Source organism: Pithys albifrons, chromosome 1 (genome assembly GCF_047495875.1).
Source record: "Pithys albifrons albifrons isolate INPA30051 chromosome 1, PitAlb_v1, whole genome shotgun sequence".
In the NCBI taxonomy this organism is placed as follows: Eukaryota; Metazoa; Chordata; class Aves; order Passeriformes; family Thamnophilidae; genus Pithys; species Pithys albifrons.
In genome coordinates this window covers 83,863,569-83,881,191 of record NC_092458.1, presented here as the reverse complement: position 1 = coordinate 83,881,191, position 17,623 = coordinate 83,863,569, and the positions used below count along the sequence as shown (strand labels likewise).

At 42.8% G+C, this 17,623-nt stretch overlaps 1 protein-coding gene across 4 annotated transcripts in view; it reads right to left on the bottom strand.

The window, feature by feature from the left end:
- The window catches only part of NARS2 (asparaginyl-tRNA synthetase 2, mitochondrial), a 52,512-nt gene that overhangs the window by 17,429 nt on the left and 17,460 nt on the right, over window positions 1–17,623 (bottom strand). For all 4 annotated transcript variants that reach the window (XM_071556849.1, XM_071556870.1, XM_071556841.1 and 1 more), the window contains exon 7: window positions 3,095–3,227. In XM_071556849.1, coding sequence (XP_071412950.1) covers window positions 3,095–3,227 — 133 coding nt within the window. The remainder of the gene's footprint in view (window positions 1–3,094; window positions 3,228–17,623) is intronic.

Below are 17,623 nucleotides of genomic sequence, written 5' to 3'. Positions count from 1 at the left end.
AGTGCCTCAGCCTTGGCAGTGAAGACAGAAAGAATGCTGAGTGCAAGCTATTCTGGAAATCAAATCACATACGTGTTTCAGATCCAAGCTCTCTGAAGCTGACACCCAAAATCAGTGCTACTGATTTCATTTCATGCCTGAACTCCCTTCTGTAAAATGGAGGTAATAATGCTCCATGTCACTAGGCTGTAATGACAGCAAATTAATTTTGATGAAGTACATAACCAGTGGAAGACAATACTTGTGTCCTCAGGACAGAGCTCAAATACTGAATGTTAAATTGTATCCTCCATCTTAAAGAGATATATTTTCCATCCCTTACAGAGACAGTGGTGTTAGGATGTAATATTGTTAAGGAAGACTTAACACTATGCATAAACTCCCAAATATGCCCTCAGGAAAACTTCCTTCTAGCATTTTCTAACTTTACAGCCCAAGTAATGTCTTTTCTTAGCATGGCTTTTTATGTGCATTTGATGGAATTCAATAATGACTGTATCAAATGACCTCTTTGAGACCCCATCAGTGTCATGAGTAAAGTGGGATCCCTTAAATCTGCTGCACTGCCAAAACAGTGGAATGAAAAATAGATTATAATGGTCTACAAATATAGCTACATAACACAGAAATGAAGAGAGAGGAAGAAAGTAACAACAGGCATCTCAGAGGACAAATGAAACTGGAGACCTTGGACCTCCAATACAGGTACTGGAGGGGAGATGGCTCTAGTGAGTCCAGACACTTCCACAATTGGACCTCTTCCAGTGTCTACCTGATCTTCTAACTTCTTCCCATCCAGTTTCGAGAAGAAAAGTGCCTTAGGGCAGCCTGCCCCAACTTCTTCACTTGATTTATGGAAAGAGGCTACAGGTCTTTCCTTAGACAGCCTTCCATATACCCTGCACACTAAAGCAGAAATACTACCACCCAGCTATGCAGTGTAAAGTGAGCACATGGGACTTTCCACAGAAAGTATTGTGAAACCAGTACTGTGAGAGTTTAAGCTTCTTTGTAGCACTAAGACACATTTTGGCAGAGAACAGAAATTTAGATTGCATGATTAAGACACACGAGACTTCACAAGAACTATGCTATTAATTTAGGAATAAATGAGCACTACTCTGTGCAATTACAGTGGGGAAAAAAGGCCATTGCTCTAAGATTTCAGGCCCTTTGTTCCCAAATACATTTAACTTGGTTATTAAATCTTCTTTTTTCCTTTTATTTCATAAGAGAAGCTATGTTTCTTTTGGAGTTTTGGCTGAGAGAAAGATCTCAAGCCTCATCAGTGAATGGTAAACATCTACTATACCTTTGTAGCAAGCCTCTTTAATTGAGGATAAGCAAATACTTCAAGATGTCCCTGAAGAAGCTGAGCATTTCCAGCATACTAACTTGCTGAAGTTAGAGGTACTTAGTCCAAATGTTGAATATCAATTTTAAAAATAAATTTTAAACAATCCAGCTCTGTATGTGAGGACAAAGTTCAGATGGTAACCCTGGCCAAGAGGCCCTGAGGCTTTCAACTGGGCGTTTTGCACTGAACAAAGAACTTGCAGATGACAACTAACAGACAAACTGCCTATGGGTAGATACATGACAGAACACTGAATTTAGGTCAGTTACACTAGGAAAGAAACTTCACTTAGGCTTTAGAGGAACTGGCAGGGTTTTTGTTGGTGTTTTTCCTTTTTTTTTTAAAGAGAGATTGCCCAATGATTTAAAAATAAACAAAATGGGAACTCCACTTCTGCAAGAACACCACAACAAAATTAAGCCTGTTGCAATGTAGGCTCACTATGAGGCACGTAAAATCAAGGCTTCAAGACTTGTTATAGGGAAAGAAGCTTGTCAAACACTTTGGGACAGAGGGAAGAGCATAAGCTGAGACCTGACAAGATACTTAGCAACTACAAAGGCCAAGTCAAGGGGGGAAGTTCCTCCTTTCCCTACAAATAAAAGCCTTACACATTCCAGAACAGTTCTCAAATCTAATTCTCTGAATTGTCTGAACTGGCTGCCTATACTTCAAAAGACAAGAAATTAGGGTTCTCGGCACAGGATATATGCTGATGATGTATTCAAGGGCTCAAAAACCACTTGACAGAAGACCCTGCTTATTACACTAGATAAAAGCAGTGAAGATTTCAATTAGCTTGTGATTGCCTAGAAAAACAGAGGGCTCAGGAAGTAAGATGTGAACATATATACAGGTTATGCTCTAAGAATACACAAGGTTGTTCTGGAGAAAAGGAGAGAGAAAAGAGCTAGCAGAATGCTATTAATGATGGAGCACAGATTCCCAGTGCCATCCAAACATCCCAGACACAGAAGTAGCACACAGAGCACGTCTGCTCTGCTGTCAGGCCACACTGACTCGGCACTGTGTATGATCCAGGCTGAAGAAATCACCACCTGGATGTTATTTTATGAATCTGTAGCCAGTGCCTGAGTTATTTTTCTTTATAAGGCTGTTTCTTCAATAGCTTTCCAAGGAGCTTATCTGATAAACAAGAGTGCGTGGGGATGTTTACTGCAAGCCCTACTGAGCATAAACTGGCTTACACTGAGACTAGTAAGATGCATTAGCATCCATCATGTGGTTAAACTGCAACCTAGAGGTCAGTCCTGAAAAATCAAAAGCCAGCTGACTAAGGATTTCCTCCAATCTTCTGCTAAAGCCACAGTGAACAGTGTATGCCAAACCTGTTGTTTCTACTTCAGATTTCAATGCAGATTTCAAGGGGCCTTTATGGACCAAAGGACACGCTGCATAAACACTGCTCATTCACTGGAGAGGTGCTGAAGGTTTTGAAAGGGAGAATGCCACTTCCATTAGCACTAGTCAGGCACATTTACACACTCCTTGGCAATACAGCAACTGTGCAGCTTCCCATTCAGATGAAGACTGTGTGTACCTGTATCTTCCCTTCCAAATCCCCTCTGTGGCCTCATCTCTGCTTGGCAAATCCCTGTGCAGCGTCTAGTTGGCTCACACAGAGGACCTGTAACCTCAGTTAAGGGCAGGGAGCAGGGCTCAGGGAGGCAGAAAAAGCTCTGGTACTAGTCCTGCACAGACATTTGGAGTGCTCACCTGCATGATGTCCTGCAGGCTTTCAGTGAAGGATAGCTCAGCCTCCACCATGTAGAATTCTGCCAGGTGTCGGCGACTCTGTGAGTTTTCCGCTCGGAATGTCGGGCCAAAGGTGAACACGTGGGTAAAAGCCCTGCAAGGTGGCAAGAAACAGGTGGGTCAAGTTCAGCACACAAGTGAGGCTGTTACACCTCAAGCCTTCACTTTTCTCCCAGGATCTAGAAAGAATGATGCTTCTATTTCATCTTGGACTCGTTTAATGGCACTGTTGAACATGCCACTGTCATATTCCTTTATCCAGGCATGGAGAGGGGTTATTCACACCTCTTCATGTCTTGGGAAGGTTGCACACACAGTATTTAGCCTTCACTGGACAAAAGTTGTGATCGGGACGCTTTTTGTAAATTTGTGGGAATAAAAAACAACATTCTGCAGAACCAGGTAACTGGAGAAGAACAAGAAATCACACCCATCAGGCTCTTCCCGTCCACATCCTTTCATGTTTCTTTGGCCGCAATGTGTGACCTTCCTGGTTAATATGAGACCCCAGAGCTCAACAGAGCAGAGAGGGTCCTGCAGCTGGGGTTGCTGGGCTGGTGCAAACACTCAGGGGTGGCTGGTGAAGCCCAGCAGGACAGATGCACAGTATATGGCTTGCAGTCCCCCTCTAGTGGCAAGACCGAAGTTTATTGCTGAAAGAGTGTTCGAGATAATGAACTGGGCTCCTTCCACACAACTGAAAATGGTTCAGCTGAAAGGGGTCCCTGCTGCAGAGAACACATCTGGGATATTGCTTGATGCTAAAGCAACCAGTGCATTTCCCATTATGAAGCCACCTTCTGGGGAGTCTATTTAAATACATCTCTTGTTCTGCAGTCATGTCATGCTGCATTTCCACTTCCTTCATAAGAAACCTTCCTATCAAACACATCCTTAAAAGTTTTAGTTTTATGTGGGAAGTTGCACTACAAGCAACACCTCTTACACTGTGGGCTATGAACACTTGGACTCCTGGACATCCCCAAGCCAGTGAGAGCTTCCCAAGCAGATGCCATGACAGCTGTGTTTCCTCACTTGCTGGATGGGAAACAAGTCATAATCAAGGAAGAGGAGCAAACTGCTTCAGAAAACCATGAACTGGTCAGCTTTTATCTTTAGTACATCTTTAACTTGATGTTATTTTCAGCTGTAGGCAGCATGTAGGAGAAAAAGAACTCAGGCAGTAGAGATTAAGCACAGTTTGACCCTCATGAAAGGATGCGTGCTAATAGCTGGGGTTGGCATTTGACTTGCATCTTGCTCTGCAAGCTTTCAACTTCAAGAGGATGTTCACTGAAGTTTCTGAACAGGCTAATTTTGTTAAACTGAAGTTTAAAATAAACAACACTACAAAAAGCAGCATTTTTCCTTTGCCCCATATGGAGACATCTGCACTGCAAATAAATGAACACACACATTCTGCTTCATTCATCTGTTCTCTCATATCATATGTTGGTTAAAGGTTATGATCCAAAGAAAGAGCACTTTCTTTTTCCTTGACTTGATAGTAGTCAACACACCAGAAGAAAATTTCAGGTCAAGACTAAATATGCAGCCTGCCTGTAGGTTTCTCTTCCCCATGGCTCTGCCTTCCCTCCTCCAAAAAACACACCTTCTGCCTCTACTTTGCTCCTGTACCTGCACTCCCTCATGTATGACCATAGCATCTATGATGGTAACTAGATTCTGCAGAAAACATCTTTCCTCAAGCATAATTTTCAGCATGTCTCTTCTTTATGCTGCCTTTCTTGCTTGCTATGATGTTACTGTAAAACTTCTGCTGTCACTCCATCATCCTCCGTCAAACTGCCCTTTGCTATAGCATCTACAAAACTTTAGTAATGTCTAGGTAAGTGATGTACCAAGACTATTTCTCAGTGCACAGGTCAGTATTATATCACTGGTTCCTTTTGAGTCCCCATCTGTAGCCACCTGTTGTCTTGGGTTATACAGAAACATATGTTTTTCTTCACAAGGTTTTGGTTTGCTTTTTTTCCATGTTCCTACAGCACCTGGCACAACAAGGTCTTGGATCCAAAGCTTAAGAGCCTCAACTGCTATAGCAATACAAAAAAACAAATACGAAACAATGAGTCATGCCATCAAAATTGTTTTGTGTTTAAGGCAGAACTGGTCAAAAACTTTTCCTTGCCAGGTTGTGGAGGTTGGCCTGCAGTAGGAAACAGGAGATGCAGGTTCTTGTTCTACCTGCCCTCATGTTTCAGGCTTTTCCTAAAATATTTCATTTTTAGGCTCTTCAGTTAAAGAGAGAATTTTCCCTAAATAAAGGAGTTGAGTCACAAGTTCAGTTTGTGACTGAGCCAGGATCAGACACAAGACAAAAATATTTCGAAAAGCTTGCAATTGCTGAAGTACCCATTCAGGTCTGCTCAGTTTGATGTGCAGACCTCTAATCCCTCACTGAGACGAAGTCCTCCAAGTAACACATAAAACTCAAGTGTGACACTAGCCAGATAGCAGGAGATCCTGCCCTACAGAGCAACAGTCTGGCTTCAGCAAGAGACACATTTCTCTGCAGCTGTCCAGGCACAGGCACCGACACTTCAGTCACTGTAGGTTACCATGACAGATGACAGTGTCCACCCATGCAGGCTACTAAGAGCACTTTGGACTGTACTTGTTTCCTACTGAACAACAGCCCAAGCATGATGACTAGTCACTCATCTTCCAAGGGGCTTACTGACTGCAAGATACCTCAAAGCAATCAAAAGTAAGAAATAAAACCTCTTATTGCTCCAAGATGTCAACCGTGCTCAAACTCTTCACAGTCACAGATCAATTTTGTACTGCAAGAATAAAGTCTCTCTATATCTGAGACAGAGCTTTTAGGGGGGGAAGTGCAGAACAAGTCTCATAGGAACTGTTTTCTGTCTTTTCTCAGCTCTAGGCATCCTGTTGGGATGACTTTTCTCTAATTTGTAAACCAAACACCACCTATGTTTACAAAACAAATCATGAGAACTGCAACTCTATGGAGTATCCCCAAGGTGCTCAACAAAAGTAAGGGTCAGGTCTTTATGACAGCCTGTAGAACCTAACATCACTGGTGTGGGGCTGAAGTTGCCTGCCTGCCCCCTGGAAGAAGGGAAAAAACAACATCCTCTCACCCACTCCCTCCAAATAAACCCACATGTGCAGGGAGGGGAAGAATCACTCACTTCCCAGGCTAATTGCAAAGGGAAAAGACAGATACAAGTAACTGTGAGAACTTGACCATGACTGTGGGACCCTGGCAAAGGAAAATGAGCCAGATGACATGCTGGCAAAGTGATCAAAGGAGAGCAGTAAATGCAAGTCATCTGGTAATGGCAACGTAGCACTGACCAGAGGCCTGGACATAACAGAGAAACACAGCTAAAAATACATATAGTTACTGTTATCAAGTCTATGCATGAACAATTATTTTCCATCCAGGCATTTATATACTGCTTACTGTATTCTGCCATTCAAGATATTAAGCAAATGCCCTCTACACAAATCCATCCTTTATTTGTACTTCATCTGCTATAAAAAACATATCTGTGATTTGGTACACTTCTGTATGACACTGAGAATGTATAAATATGTTAGAAAAGAGGGACGGGAGCTGACTCCACTCTGATTTCATGGTACCAAAGGGCAAAACCAGACATTTTGTTCTGTGTGCATTCAGCACCTAGCACAATGGAGCCTCAGTCCAGGGCTGTGACTCCTATGCTCTACGATGCAAATAATCAATCATTTAACATTCCCAGACCTCTGCACGACTTTCAGCATTTAAAAATAACTTGAAAATTCTGGCTAGGTCTCCAAAAGTGCCTAGGTCAGTTCGGGTTGTGGGCACTAAAGAGTCGTTAAAAAAAAAATCAGTAGCGCTAATTCTTCATCTCCAACAAAAGCAGACACACAGGAGAAGAAAAAAAAGCCCAGTAATCTCTTGAGCCTTTTTCCTTAGCCATTACAGCAGAGCAGTAACACTGTCCTTGTACGTGCTCCCAAAGAATACAAGAGAGACTTTGAAAAGAGTCCCTTTGCAGTCAGCTTTACCCAGATCAGAGCTCTGGACAGCAAGCTTGAGTGCATTGATGCAGCTCACAGGCGCTGCCGGGGTCGACATCAGAAGAAGGCACAGAGCCACTTAATTAATTGCTCCCTTTCTGTGACTGTGTTTCACTCTGCCCAGTTCTCTGGGAAAATTTGAGAGCTTAATGTGGAGGCCAAGAGAATACTCACGGCACTCCCTCCGACACAGTGAAATGCAGCAAAATCCAGGGCCCCATCCTGCAAAACGCTGAGCTTGCTCACCCCAGCCCAGCAAAGGGTTTAGTTGCTTTCCAGCTCCAGGCTCACAGGAGTGCCTTTGGACACTGAAGCAGCACCTGGACGTGTTGCTGGAGCACAGCTGTCCTCCACACAGATGGTCGCTTGGTGGAGGCTCATTGTTGCACAGGCTGCACTTGTGTTCACCCTATGAACACCCAGGAAAGGAGAAACTACCCCCTTTTCACCTTTATTTCACACACTACTAAAACAGTCTTCTGAAGAAGCCACCTCTCCCCCTTTGGGAGCTTTCTGCCACACAGAAGGAAAGCTCATTTCATTTGAGTTCGTTGACAATTCATTATAGAGGCAGCGACAGAAACCAATAGAGAAGTAATAAGTATCCGTGCCCGAAGCCGCTTCAAATTGTTCTTTTAATTAAACTCATTCAATGCTTGTAGGCCTCAGTGTCTCTGCCTTACTGGCAATTTTTATGCTGCAATCCAAATAGAATTAATTGTGCCAATGGTTCCCAAGCCAGGAATGGTTTGTGCTCCTTTTCTCAGCCAGGACTCCACGCTGCTACTGAGGTAATAAAGACTTATTTGTGCTGTCGAAACAAGGGGATATAACTCTGAACAAGGCTATTAATCAAGAAGATGCAATCCCTGCACAGTCAGCTTACAGCCCATGCCAAGGTCACACCACACAGTAGTGACACAGCTGGAGGCAGAAGCTGGTTGCAGTGACTCAAGGCTAAGCACAAAACCACACCAGTACACACAGGGAGCAAAGATGTTTTTTGAAACTTAATCATCCCAGTGACTCCTAGTATAAGCCATAAAAATACATTACAAACATGGCAGGGGAGAACAATTCACTTGGGGTAAGAGTGGTGCCCTTCCTCTCACCCCAAAATACTACAGGTGTCTCCATAAACACATGTAATAGTGGTTACTGAGACAAGGTCTGCAGTGAAGAGTTAAGCTGAACAGTGCCAAATGTCATCTCTGGCCATGCTAAATGAACACAGCATGTGACTCTTGTATGTTCCCCTGCACCATGATCCACCAATCCCTTCCAGACATACACACACTCAAATCTAGATTATAAGTAGATTGCAAGACAATCTAGAAACAGTAACTTCTAACCCAAGGACAAAACAACTGATGATGTCAGCAGAGGAGGAAAGAACAGGAAGGTGACTCTAGAGCCAAGGAGTTTAGCTTTGTCAACCTATTGTCGTTTCCCTTAGGAAGGGAAGAAGTTAATAAAGTGAACCATCTGATTTAATTTCACTATGTTTCAGCATGACCATATTCATTTTGAGCAGAGAGGACCTGCCTCCTCCATTGAAATGAACAGATGACTTTGCTCAGCTGCCAGGAGTCACCAGCTGAGGAGGAGTCAGTTGCAGTGCTTGACCCAAGCACGACTGGGATTGTTCAGGGATGCTGAAATTTTTATGTTGAAAGATGTTCTGGCCTAGTGCAAAAAACCACACACACACACACAGACAACCATTCAAACATACAAATCCAATGTCTCCAGGCTCTAGTTTTCAGAGGAGCTGGAAACCCAGAGCTCCTAATGATAGTAGAGATGCCCAGCAGTTTGAAGAAGAGGCAGAATATTTTACATCCTTGAGCTGGGTCGACTGTGTTAATAAGAAACCCCCAACCATCAGAATTGGACAGAAATACCTGTTTTTTAATCTCTATGTAAAAATAATACTCCCCTTACTATTGTTTGGTGGTTTGGATTTTGCCCAATGAAAATGCACATGTTTCTGTTGAAAAGGCAGCAGAAGGGACTGAATTTTACCCAAAAAAAAGAAGCCTTAAAAAACTCCTCATAAGACACGCCATTTCTGTCGGCCCTCTGAGGAGATGCAGGTGAAAAACACTGCATTCTGACAAGGGCTTTTGTAGCAGTACAACAGGCTTAGGCCTGGGCAGCAGAGCTGGTGTGCTGAGTGCTAAGGTTTCAACTCATGCTGCGACAAGATGGGACTGTACTTCCTTCTGTAAGCATCCAAAAATAGATACATAAATTTAAAAAAAAAGCTGTCTAAGTTCCCAGACAGGGACTGGGAAGTGCCAACTTCCACCCCAGCCAGTCAGCCTGAAGCAATGCAGCAATTTCCCTCGCTGCAACCTCCAAAGGGCAGGAACCCACAATGCCTGCAAAGTCACACATGCACAGCACCCTCCTGCCACACTCCAGGATCAGCTCTTCCCTTGCCATGGCCTCTGCTCCAGCTTCACCAGCCAATTAGAGGAGATAGGACAAGGATCCTCCCCAGATTACCCACTTCTGCTTGAAAATGATCCAGGCACACTTGAGTAATTAACAACAATGTGACCCACATACCCTAATTATCTGGCAAAGCACCCAGAATTCTGTTTATTAAATCCCACAGCTAGGCACTGGATTGTTAGTCTACAGAAGGCAGGAGAACAGGGGAAAATCGAGACAAAGGACATAAGCATTACTCAGAGCCACACAAGTCGTCTGCTCCAAGCGACTTTGATGAGGCTCAAAGACCTCATCAGCCTGGGTTCTCCACCCTTTTATGCAACACTGTTGTACTTAATACTCAGTGAAGTCTTGTTTTGTCCTAGTTTTGATGTTATTGTTTCTAATTAAAGTCAATAAAATGACCAATTAGCAATGAAAACTCAAGCCGGGTTGATGAAAATCTCCAGAGTAGCCGAGCATTTATTCAAATAACTATTTCCCATGCTCTAGCTAACAGAGATCTTCCATAAAGTTACATAAAATGTTTCAAAGATTTAAATAAAACAGGGAGCAAAAACATTTTTCAAAACTTAATCATCGCAGTGACTCCTACTCTAAGACATAAAAATACATTACCAACATGGCAGAGGGGGAACAAGTGGGTTAAATCTTTATCCTTCAAAAGTGGAAAACCCCTATGTGCTCTTTATAACAGCCATGAAGAAGATTTTTTCTTTTTTTTAATTTTCTTTTTTTTTTTTTAGATGGACATTGGTTTTACAAACTCTGCAAAAAAGAATCACGACAGGAAAACGCATCAGTGGGTGAATTACTGCACAAAAGGAGTCATGGCTTAGGCTACATTCTTAAGTTTGGGTGTAACTTCCAAACTTCCAAGGCCTCAAACTCCACAGTAACTAAACAATAACAACTATACAAAAAGATTTACTTAAATCTATATTACATGCAATACGTTCCAGCTGACTACAGCATGTGTCTATATCCTTATTCTACCCCAGCATAATGACAGCAAATTGAAGAATTTCAGGGTACATGCTAATGGATTTGTGCATCTATTTTAAGGAAAACTGTGGGAGCAAGTAGGGATGAAGCTGCCTAACTTCACATCTCACCCTGGAGCCACTTCTTGGGGCATAGAGGCTCCCTGAGAAGCAGGAGCTGCAGCCTAGACACAAGCAGGTTCATGCCCTTGGAAGCTATCAAGTTTGCCACAGCGTTGTAAGCCACTGATGGTCAGCTGAGCTGCAGTAAGAGGGCACCTGAGGTTTCTTGTTTGCCTCAGTTATAAAGTAAAACAAGTTTGCAGAAATCACCATAAATCTCCCAGGCAGTCAGCAATAGGACAAGGGGGCACAGGCTCAAGCTCTGCAAGGGGAAATTGAAGTTGGAGACCAGAAAAAAATTCTTTAGAGAGAGTGATCAGGCATTGGAATGGGCTGCCCAGAGAGGTGGAGGATTCACCATCCCTGGAGGTTTTTAAACTGAGATTGGCTGTGGCACTGAGTGCCATGATCTGGTAAAGGGACTGGAGTTGGACCAAGGGTTGGACTTGATGATCTTGGAGGTCTTTTTCAACCCAATCGATTCTATAATTCTATGTGGCTACTATGGCACAGGAACATGCAGGCAGGGTGTTATAACAGCCCTACTGTAACTCACAAAGCCACAGCTTCTTAAGCTCCTGCAGCTCACATGGTGTTGTCTGGGCACACGGATAAAGCTGAGCTGCAAGGCCCTACACAAACACGGATGCTGGGCTCTTCTGACACAGATCCTACGGCACCTACTACTGCTTGGAATGGGGATGACAAGATATCCAGAGAAGGAAAAGGGACCGTGCACTGGATTCAAGACAAAAACTTGATGGTTTAGCTTAGCTTACTTGTAAAAGGAGGACCGGAAATTTCAGCTGATGACACCTTTTTCACCAGATGAGCACACGACCTGTTCTTCTGTTGCTACCCACATTTGAATTTTACAGACCGGAGATAAAACAAACAGCACACAGTCCAAGACTCCTGGGATTGTATTCAGCCCTCCAGATGTGGATCCCAAAACAGGGTTGAACTGCAGCTACTCTCAGCACACATTCACCATGCTTCTTCCAAAATGGTAGGGGGGGAAAAAGGACCAACAGCGTATCCATGCGGACTGTAAAGCTCCAACCAGCCAAGCAACTCTAGACTCACTGCTGTACCTACAAAGTTCAAGTATTTGGCCTCGCAGTAATACATAGTCGTTAACAATCACTGCAGCAGTCACGAACCAGACTGAAGCACGCAGTAATTGATTAAAACCAGACATGTCACAGTTGCTTTTTATAGATCCAATTAAGTGTCACCCTAATTAATGGAAGTTAGTGTGCTAATTATAAGTCTGCATTATGAGTCAGACTCAAACAAATGTTGTGCAAGAAATGTCAGAGATTTTTTTCAGTCGTCCAAGATAAATAATTACACTTATTTTTGTTACTTCTTAGCAACAGGAATGTTATACAACTGGACATCATTCCTGCAGCTGCAATCAGAAGTATTTAAAATTGTACAATGCAGAGCAAATATTTGCTTAAAGACAATGCAATCTGTTTCATCATTAGCAAGTAATTTTGGAATCAAATTTTAAGACTGTGTTTGCTAGACTGCTGAAAATGAAGCCTCTTTTATGGAAGGCAGTCTCACACAGATCTCTTTTGAGCTGCAGTGTTATCTTGAACACCAACCCTAAATGACAGCACTCTCTCTCATTCTCCATCTCCTCCAAGCTCTGAAATGCACTGAAGTACTGGCAATTCAAAGTGAAATCAATGATTTCACAGCACCTTTTGCAATCACAAGGAAATTCACTGGGTTTACCTCTCTACAAACTCAGACAGACATAGCCAAAATGGCCTGGGTGATTGTGATTTTTGTAGAACCTCTCTGCAACCATCAAAACCAGTTGCAGGATGGCAGAAAATATGTGGATTAGGCAGAACAGCAGCAAAATACAGGATTATTTAGAAATCAAGATGATTTGCTTGAGGAGAGGGAGATTAATTATGTTGCAATTAAACCAAGTTTGATAGCTACATGTTAACAGGCAGAAGTCAGTATGAAAAGCTGAGATTTTAAGCTGGCAGGAAAATACAAGTCCTGGGGATGTTGAACTGAAAGTGAAGTAGAGAGGTACTTCACCAAGATAGTGTCGTGCATGAGATGGGTGGAGAGCAAAATGAGAATAAAGTCAAGAAAAAACTTATAAGGAGAAAATAACTTAGGCTGGAAGGGACCTTAGGAGGTTATTGTTCAGTCTTCTGTTCAAAGTAGGGTCAGCAAGAAGGTCAGATCAAGCTGCTCAAGGCTCCATCTAGCTGTGTCTCTGATGAACAGTACACAGTTTCTCTCAGCAATCTTTTCCAATGCTTGGCTGATTTATTAATGATTTTTTCCCCACCTATATCCACTCAGAACTTCTCTTATTTCAACTTATCCCCATTGTTTCTTGTCCTCCTGTTGTTCACCATTGCAAAGAGTGGGCTTGACTTCTTGATAGCCTCCTCACAGGTCCTAGCAGGCTGCTATTAGGTTGCTCCACCCCTTTGCAGGGAACTTGAAGAGAATGCAAGACGAACAAGAGAGGAGAGAGAAACCTAGTGAAGGCCTGGTAAGAGAAAAGAAACACAACTAGGGAGGGCAAGGAATGTGGAAATAATGCATTCTGCAATTTAGGGAGGGGATAGCTCCCAGAGCTTCTAGGAAATGAAACTATTTAAGCTCATGATTCAAAAGGCAGGACAGTGCCTGGGATGAAAAGTGGCACAAGGGAAAAACACTGATGTAAACTATGAGCAAGAGGGCTGAAAGGAGAGGAGCTGGTACAGCTTATGGGACATGCAGATGGGTAAAAGGAGAGAGAGGAAAAAAAAGTAACGACAGGTAGTGAGCCATACTTCTTGACAATTGGCTTTGGCTGCCCCCAGTATATCTCTAAATCATCTTTAGCTGTCACCAACCCTCCAGCGCAGTTCAGGTCCCCAAAGGGGCCTTTATCCTCACTGGAGGATCAGAGGGGCAAGGAAATACCACATGGACTTCACAGCAAACCAATGACATTTCAAACCAGATATCAGGACACACACAGTTCTACAGAGTTTTACCACACTCACTGGTCACTGAGTCATCCAAGACTGAGGAGACTAAAGGAGAGAGCTGTATCACCAAATAAAGACTTTTCTGGAGACCTTAAAAAGCCCACAGATTTATAGCAGCTGACAATGATTCAGACACCCTGAGCAGACAACCTAGATGTCGTCACCGCAAAGATGAAGCACAATGAAACAAGAAGCTGTGCCAACTAGGCCACTTGTGTCACACTGAGAAGACAAGATGAACTTCTCTGACCTTGCCTTCAATAACAAGCACACACAGCACAGCAGACAGTCAATAAATGCAGGAACATCTCTCTCCCCACTTTTCCTCAAAGAAAAAAGCCTCACAAACTACAAATGGCTCACTGTTCTCTCCTGTGATCAGGAATAGCACCCCAAGCAGCCCCACCATGAAATGGAACCCTGAGCCCTTGACAACACACAGGCATAGGCACTCAGGTGATGCCCTCTGGTCTGCAAGGACATGGAAGATGTGATTCCAGACACATCTCAAAAGTCTTCTCCATACCTCCCCTTCCCAGCCTTTTCCAATTACAGCTTGGAGGTTGCTCATGAGCTCTGTAAAGCTAAAAGCTAACCCCGAAGAGACATGACTGCCTACCTGACCTTGTGTTCCCTAATACATACACACTCCATGGACATATTTCTGCCTGCCTCTCACACCTACCCTGCTTCACCTATGGTTTCAAATGGACTTCTGCAGGATCTGTTTCTGTGCTCCCAAAGTCCAACAAGTCACAATAGCATATGGGAAGGTTGTCCCCAGCACTTCTATCTTGGTCTCCTCCCACAAATTCTTGGGGACCAGGCATTCTTGAGAGCCCTAAGACTGCAACAAGTCAACGTTTTATTTAAGATAAAGGGAATTTTTTAAGAATAGATCCTTTTTTGGGCAGGAAGGATTTAGTCTGGCTAAAGCAAAGAAGGTATTCCAAGGATTCAAATCCAAAACAGATAAACCTTTACTGTTTTGCCTGTTTTGTTTACTGGGAAGTTCAGAATATTTCCATTTTGGGGGGAAGACTACCACCTTTACTACTCTGAAAGCATCATCACAACATGTTATTTAGCCAAGCATCTCTGGTTACTATCATGCATTTACATTCTTTAATCACGTAGAAGTCACATTCACAGGGCAAGACCCAACTTGCTAACTAGAGATAAAACCTTTACAGCATTTTGAGGGTTTCACAGCATGTCACCTCTCTACTCTGCTCTTGTGAGACCTCACCTGGAGTGCTGCATCCAGTTCTGGGGCCCCCAAGACAAGAGGACATGGACCTCTTGGAGTAAGTCCAAAGTAGGGCACAAGATGTTCAGAGGACTGGAGCACCTCTGCTACGGACACAGGCTCAGAGAGCTGGGGTTGTGCATCCTGGAGAAGAGAAGGATCTGGAGAGAACTTAGAGCACCTTCTAGTACCTAAAGGGGCTACAGGAGAGCTGGAAAGGGACTTCTGACAAGGACATGGAGCGATGGGACAAGGCGGAACAGCTTCAAACCAAAAGAGGGTAGGTTTAAATTAGATATTGGGAAGAAATTCTTTACAGTGAGGGTGGTGAGGCACTGGAACAGGTTGCCCAGAAAAGCTGTGGCTGCCCCACCCCTGGAAGTGTTCAAGGCCAGGTTGGATGGGGCTTTGAGCAACCTGATGTGGTTGAAACTGTCCCTGTCCATGGCAGAGGCATCAGAACTACATGAACTTTGAGGCCCCTTCCAACCCAAACCATTCTAGAATTCTATGCTCTAGAAGGGTCTCCCAGCATCTAGAGAGTTAATGCTGTGTGATGCATCACTACTGAGCTTTTGCATCTAGAAGAGCTTCATCTATTTTTGAAGACTGAAGGGATTTAATACCACTTGAGCTGCAGGCCTCAAACACTCAGTGTACTTAAATAAAAACTAAAATAAAAGGAGCAGTTTCCTAGAACCACTATGCCCCATTATGAATAAAGATAGCTTATCTAAATTTAGATGGCCCTGGATCTATTTAAAATGCCCATAAGAACAACACACTACGGTAAAATAGGAACATGAAGCTGTAATGTACTTCATGCTGAAGAGCATTGATTTTTTATTTATCCATCCTTAGAGAGCAAGGTGCATCTGAGTGTTATCAGTGGAAAAAGTATTTACCAGACAGGTCTTGCATTAGTTCAGCTTTCTGCTCCATCCGAGAGCAGGCTGTGTACTATTTAAAAGGAACAGACTGATGTAAGAGAGTGAAATTGTATTTCAAGTTAATCATTAGAATCCATATTCTTTCTTTGGACTCGATTCGTGAATTACATCTTTCAGCAAAGGTCACAATGCATGGCAATCAGTGAACTGTAACACATGCAAATGCGTGTCATCCCATCTTCTTCAAGGGACACTAACTCCATCCCCCCTTCCTGTTAAATAAACCTCTTCCTCATTAACTTTCCCTAGATAATGTCTGAGATGACACATCAGTCTTTGGCTGTCGAGTGACTTGTGCTTTGGTCACAGCAGAGAGGGCACCACATGAGAAATATCCAGTCCTTTGAGAAGGCTTAGCTTGGGTATTTCAGCACATCACAGACATTGAGGTGGTCTGAGAACAGACAGTGTCTCTCAGAGAACAAGCCAGGGAGAAAAGAGCTTTCTGAACAAGTGTATACCTTTTGATTTATATGCAAAACTTGCCCTTTGAACAATTTCACTGCAGCTATTTACCAGCAGCCAACTAAACTGTGCAACAGTGATCACATAAAAAAATCCCACTGGTTCTCAACACTGGATACGAGGCCAGAAGAGCAAATACTAAGACTATGAGAAATACAGAACATCCATTTAAAAGGCAAATCTTTCAAGTTCACATTTTCTAAAGACAGGATTTTGCCCCTCCCACCTTCAGGAGATTTCCACTGGACAGTAACTGATCACTTTAAAAGTGACTTTGAAGTCACCATAAGTGCATGAGGAACCTCCTTGGCATGTGCGAAAACCACTGCAGTGCTGCCTGCCTGAGATCTGGTCTCTGATGGGCTTCATCAACCTGGCAAGGACTGATTTGGCTGAAGTACCAGGTCTGAGGAGAACCCACACTGCAAGTGCTCAGAAAAATTGTGCTGATTTCACTCCAGCTGTTCAATGTACTAATTTAGTTAATTTATTGAGAAAATTCAGTGTAGAGGAAGACCAAGCCTCCTAATCAAATGAACTTTCTCTCTGACAGACTGACACTTTCACTCTTAACAATCTTAGTGAAACATTAACATTAAAAGCTTAAGAGTATTTTTTATCAAAGTCAATATTATTTATTTTACTGTGATCACTTTAGTAGTCAAAAAAACAAATACTAGATTTAAGTAAAAAGTTTTTTATGATGAAGGTGGGTGAAGCACTGGAACAGGTTGCCCAGAGAGGAGGTGAATGACATTTCTGGAACTATTGAAGGCCAGGTTAGATGGGGCTTTGAGCAACCTGATCAAGTTCAAGATGACCCTGTACATTGCAAGTGGGTTAGAATAGATGATCTTTAAAGGTCCCTTCCAACCCAAACCATTCTCATTTTATTTTATGATAAAGTATCTAGTGTGAAAACCATAAAACAGAAGAAGTGAAAATAAACAGAAGAAATACAACAGAAAGACTGCAGAAGACAGAAAAAGGAAGCTTGGGGGGGAACAAAAAAGGAAAAAAAGAGGAAAATATTGTGATAGCTAAAATGAAAAAGATTTTCTTGCTGAGACATGCCAGACATGAGCAATAAGAAAAAGACCCTCAATATATTATGGTGACTAGCAATAATCCTACAGTCATTCCCAAGAAGATTATGTCTTCATCCAATGTTCCCA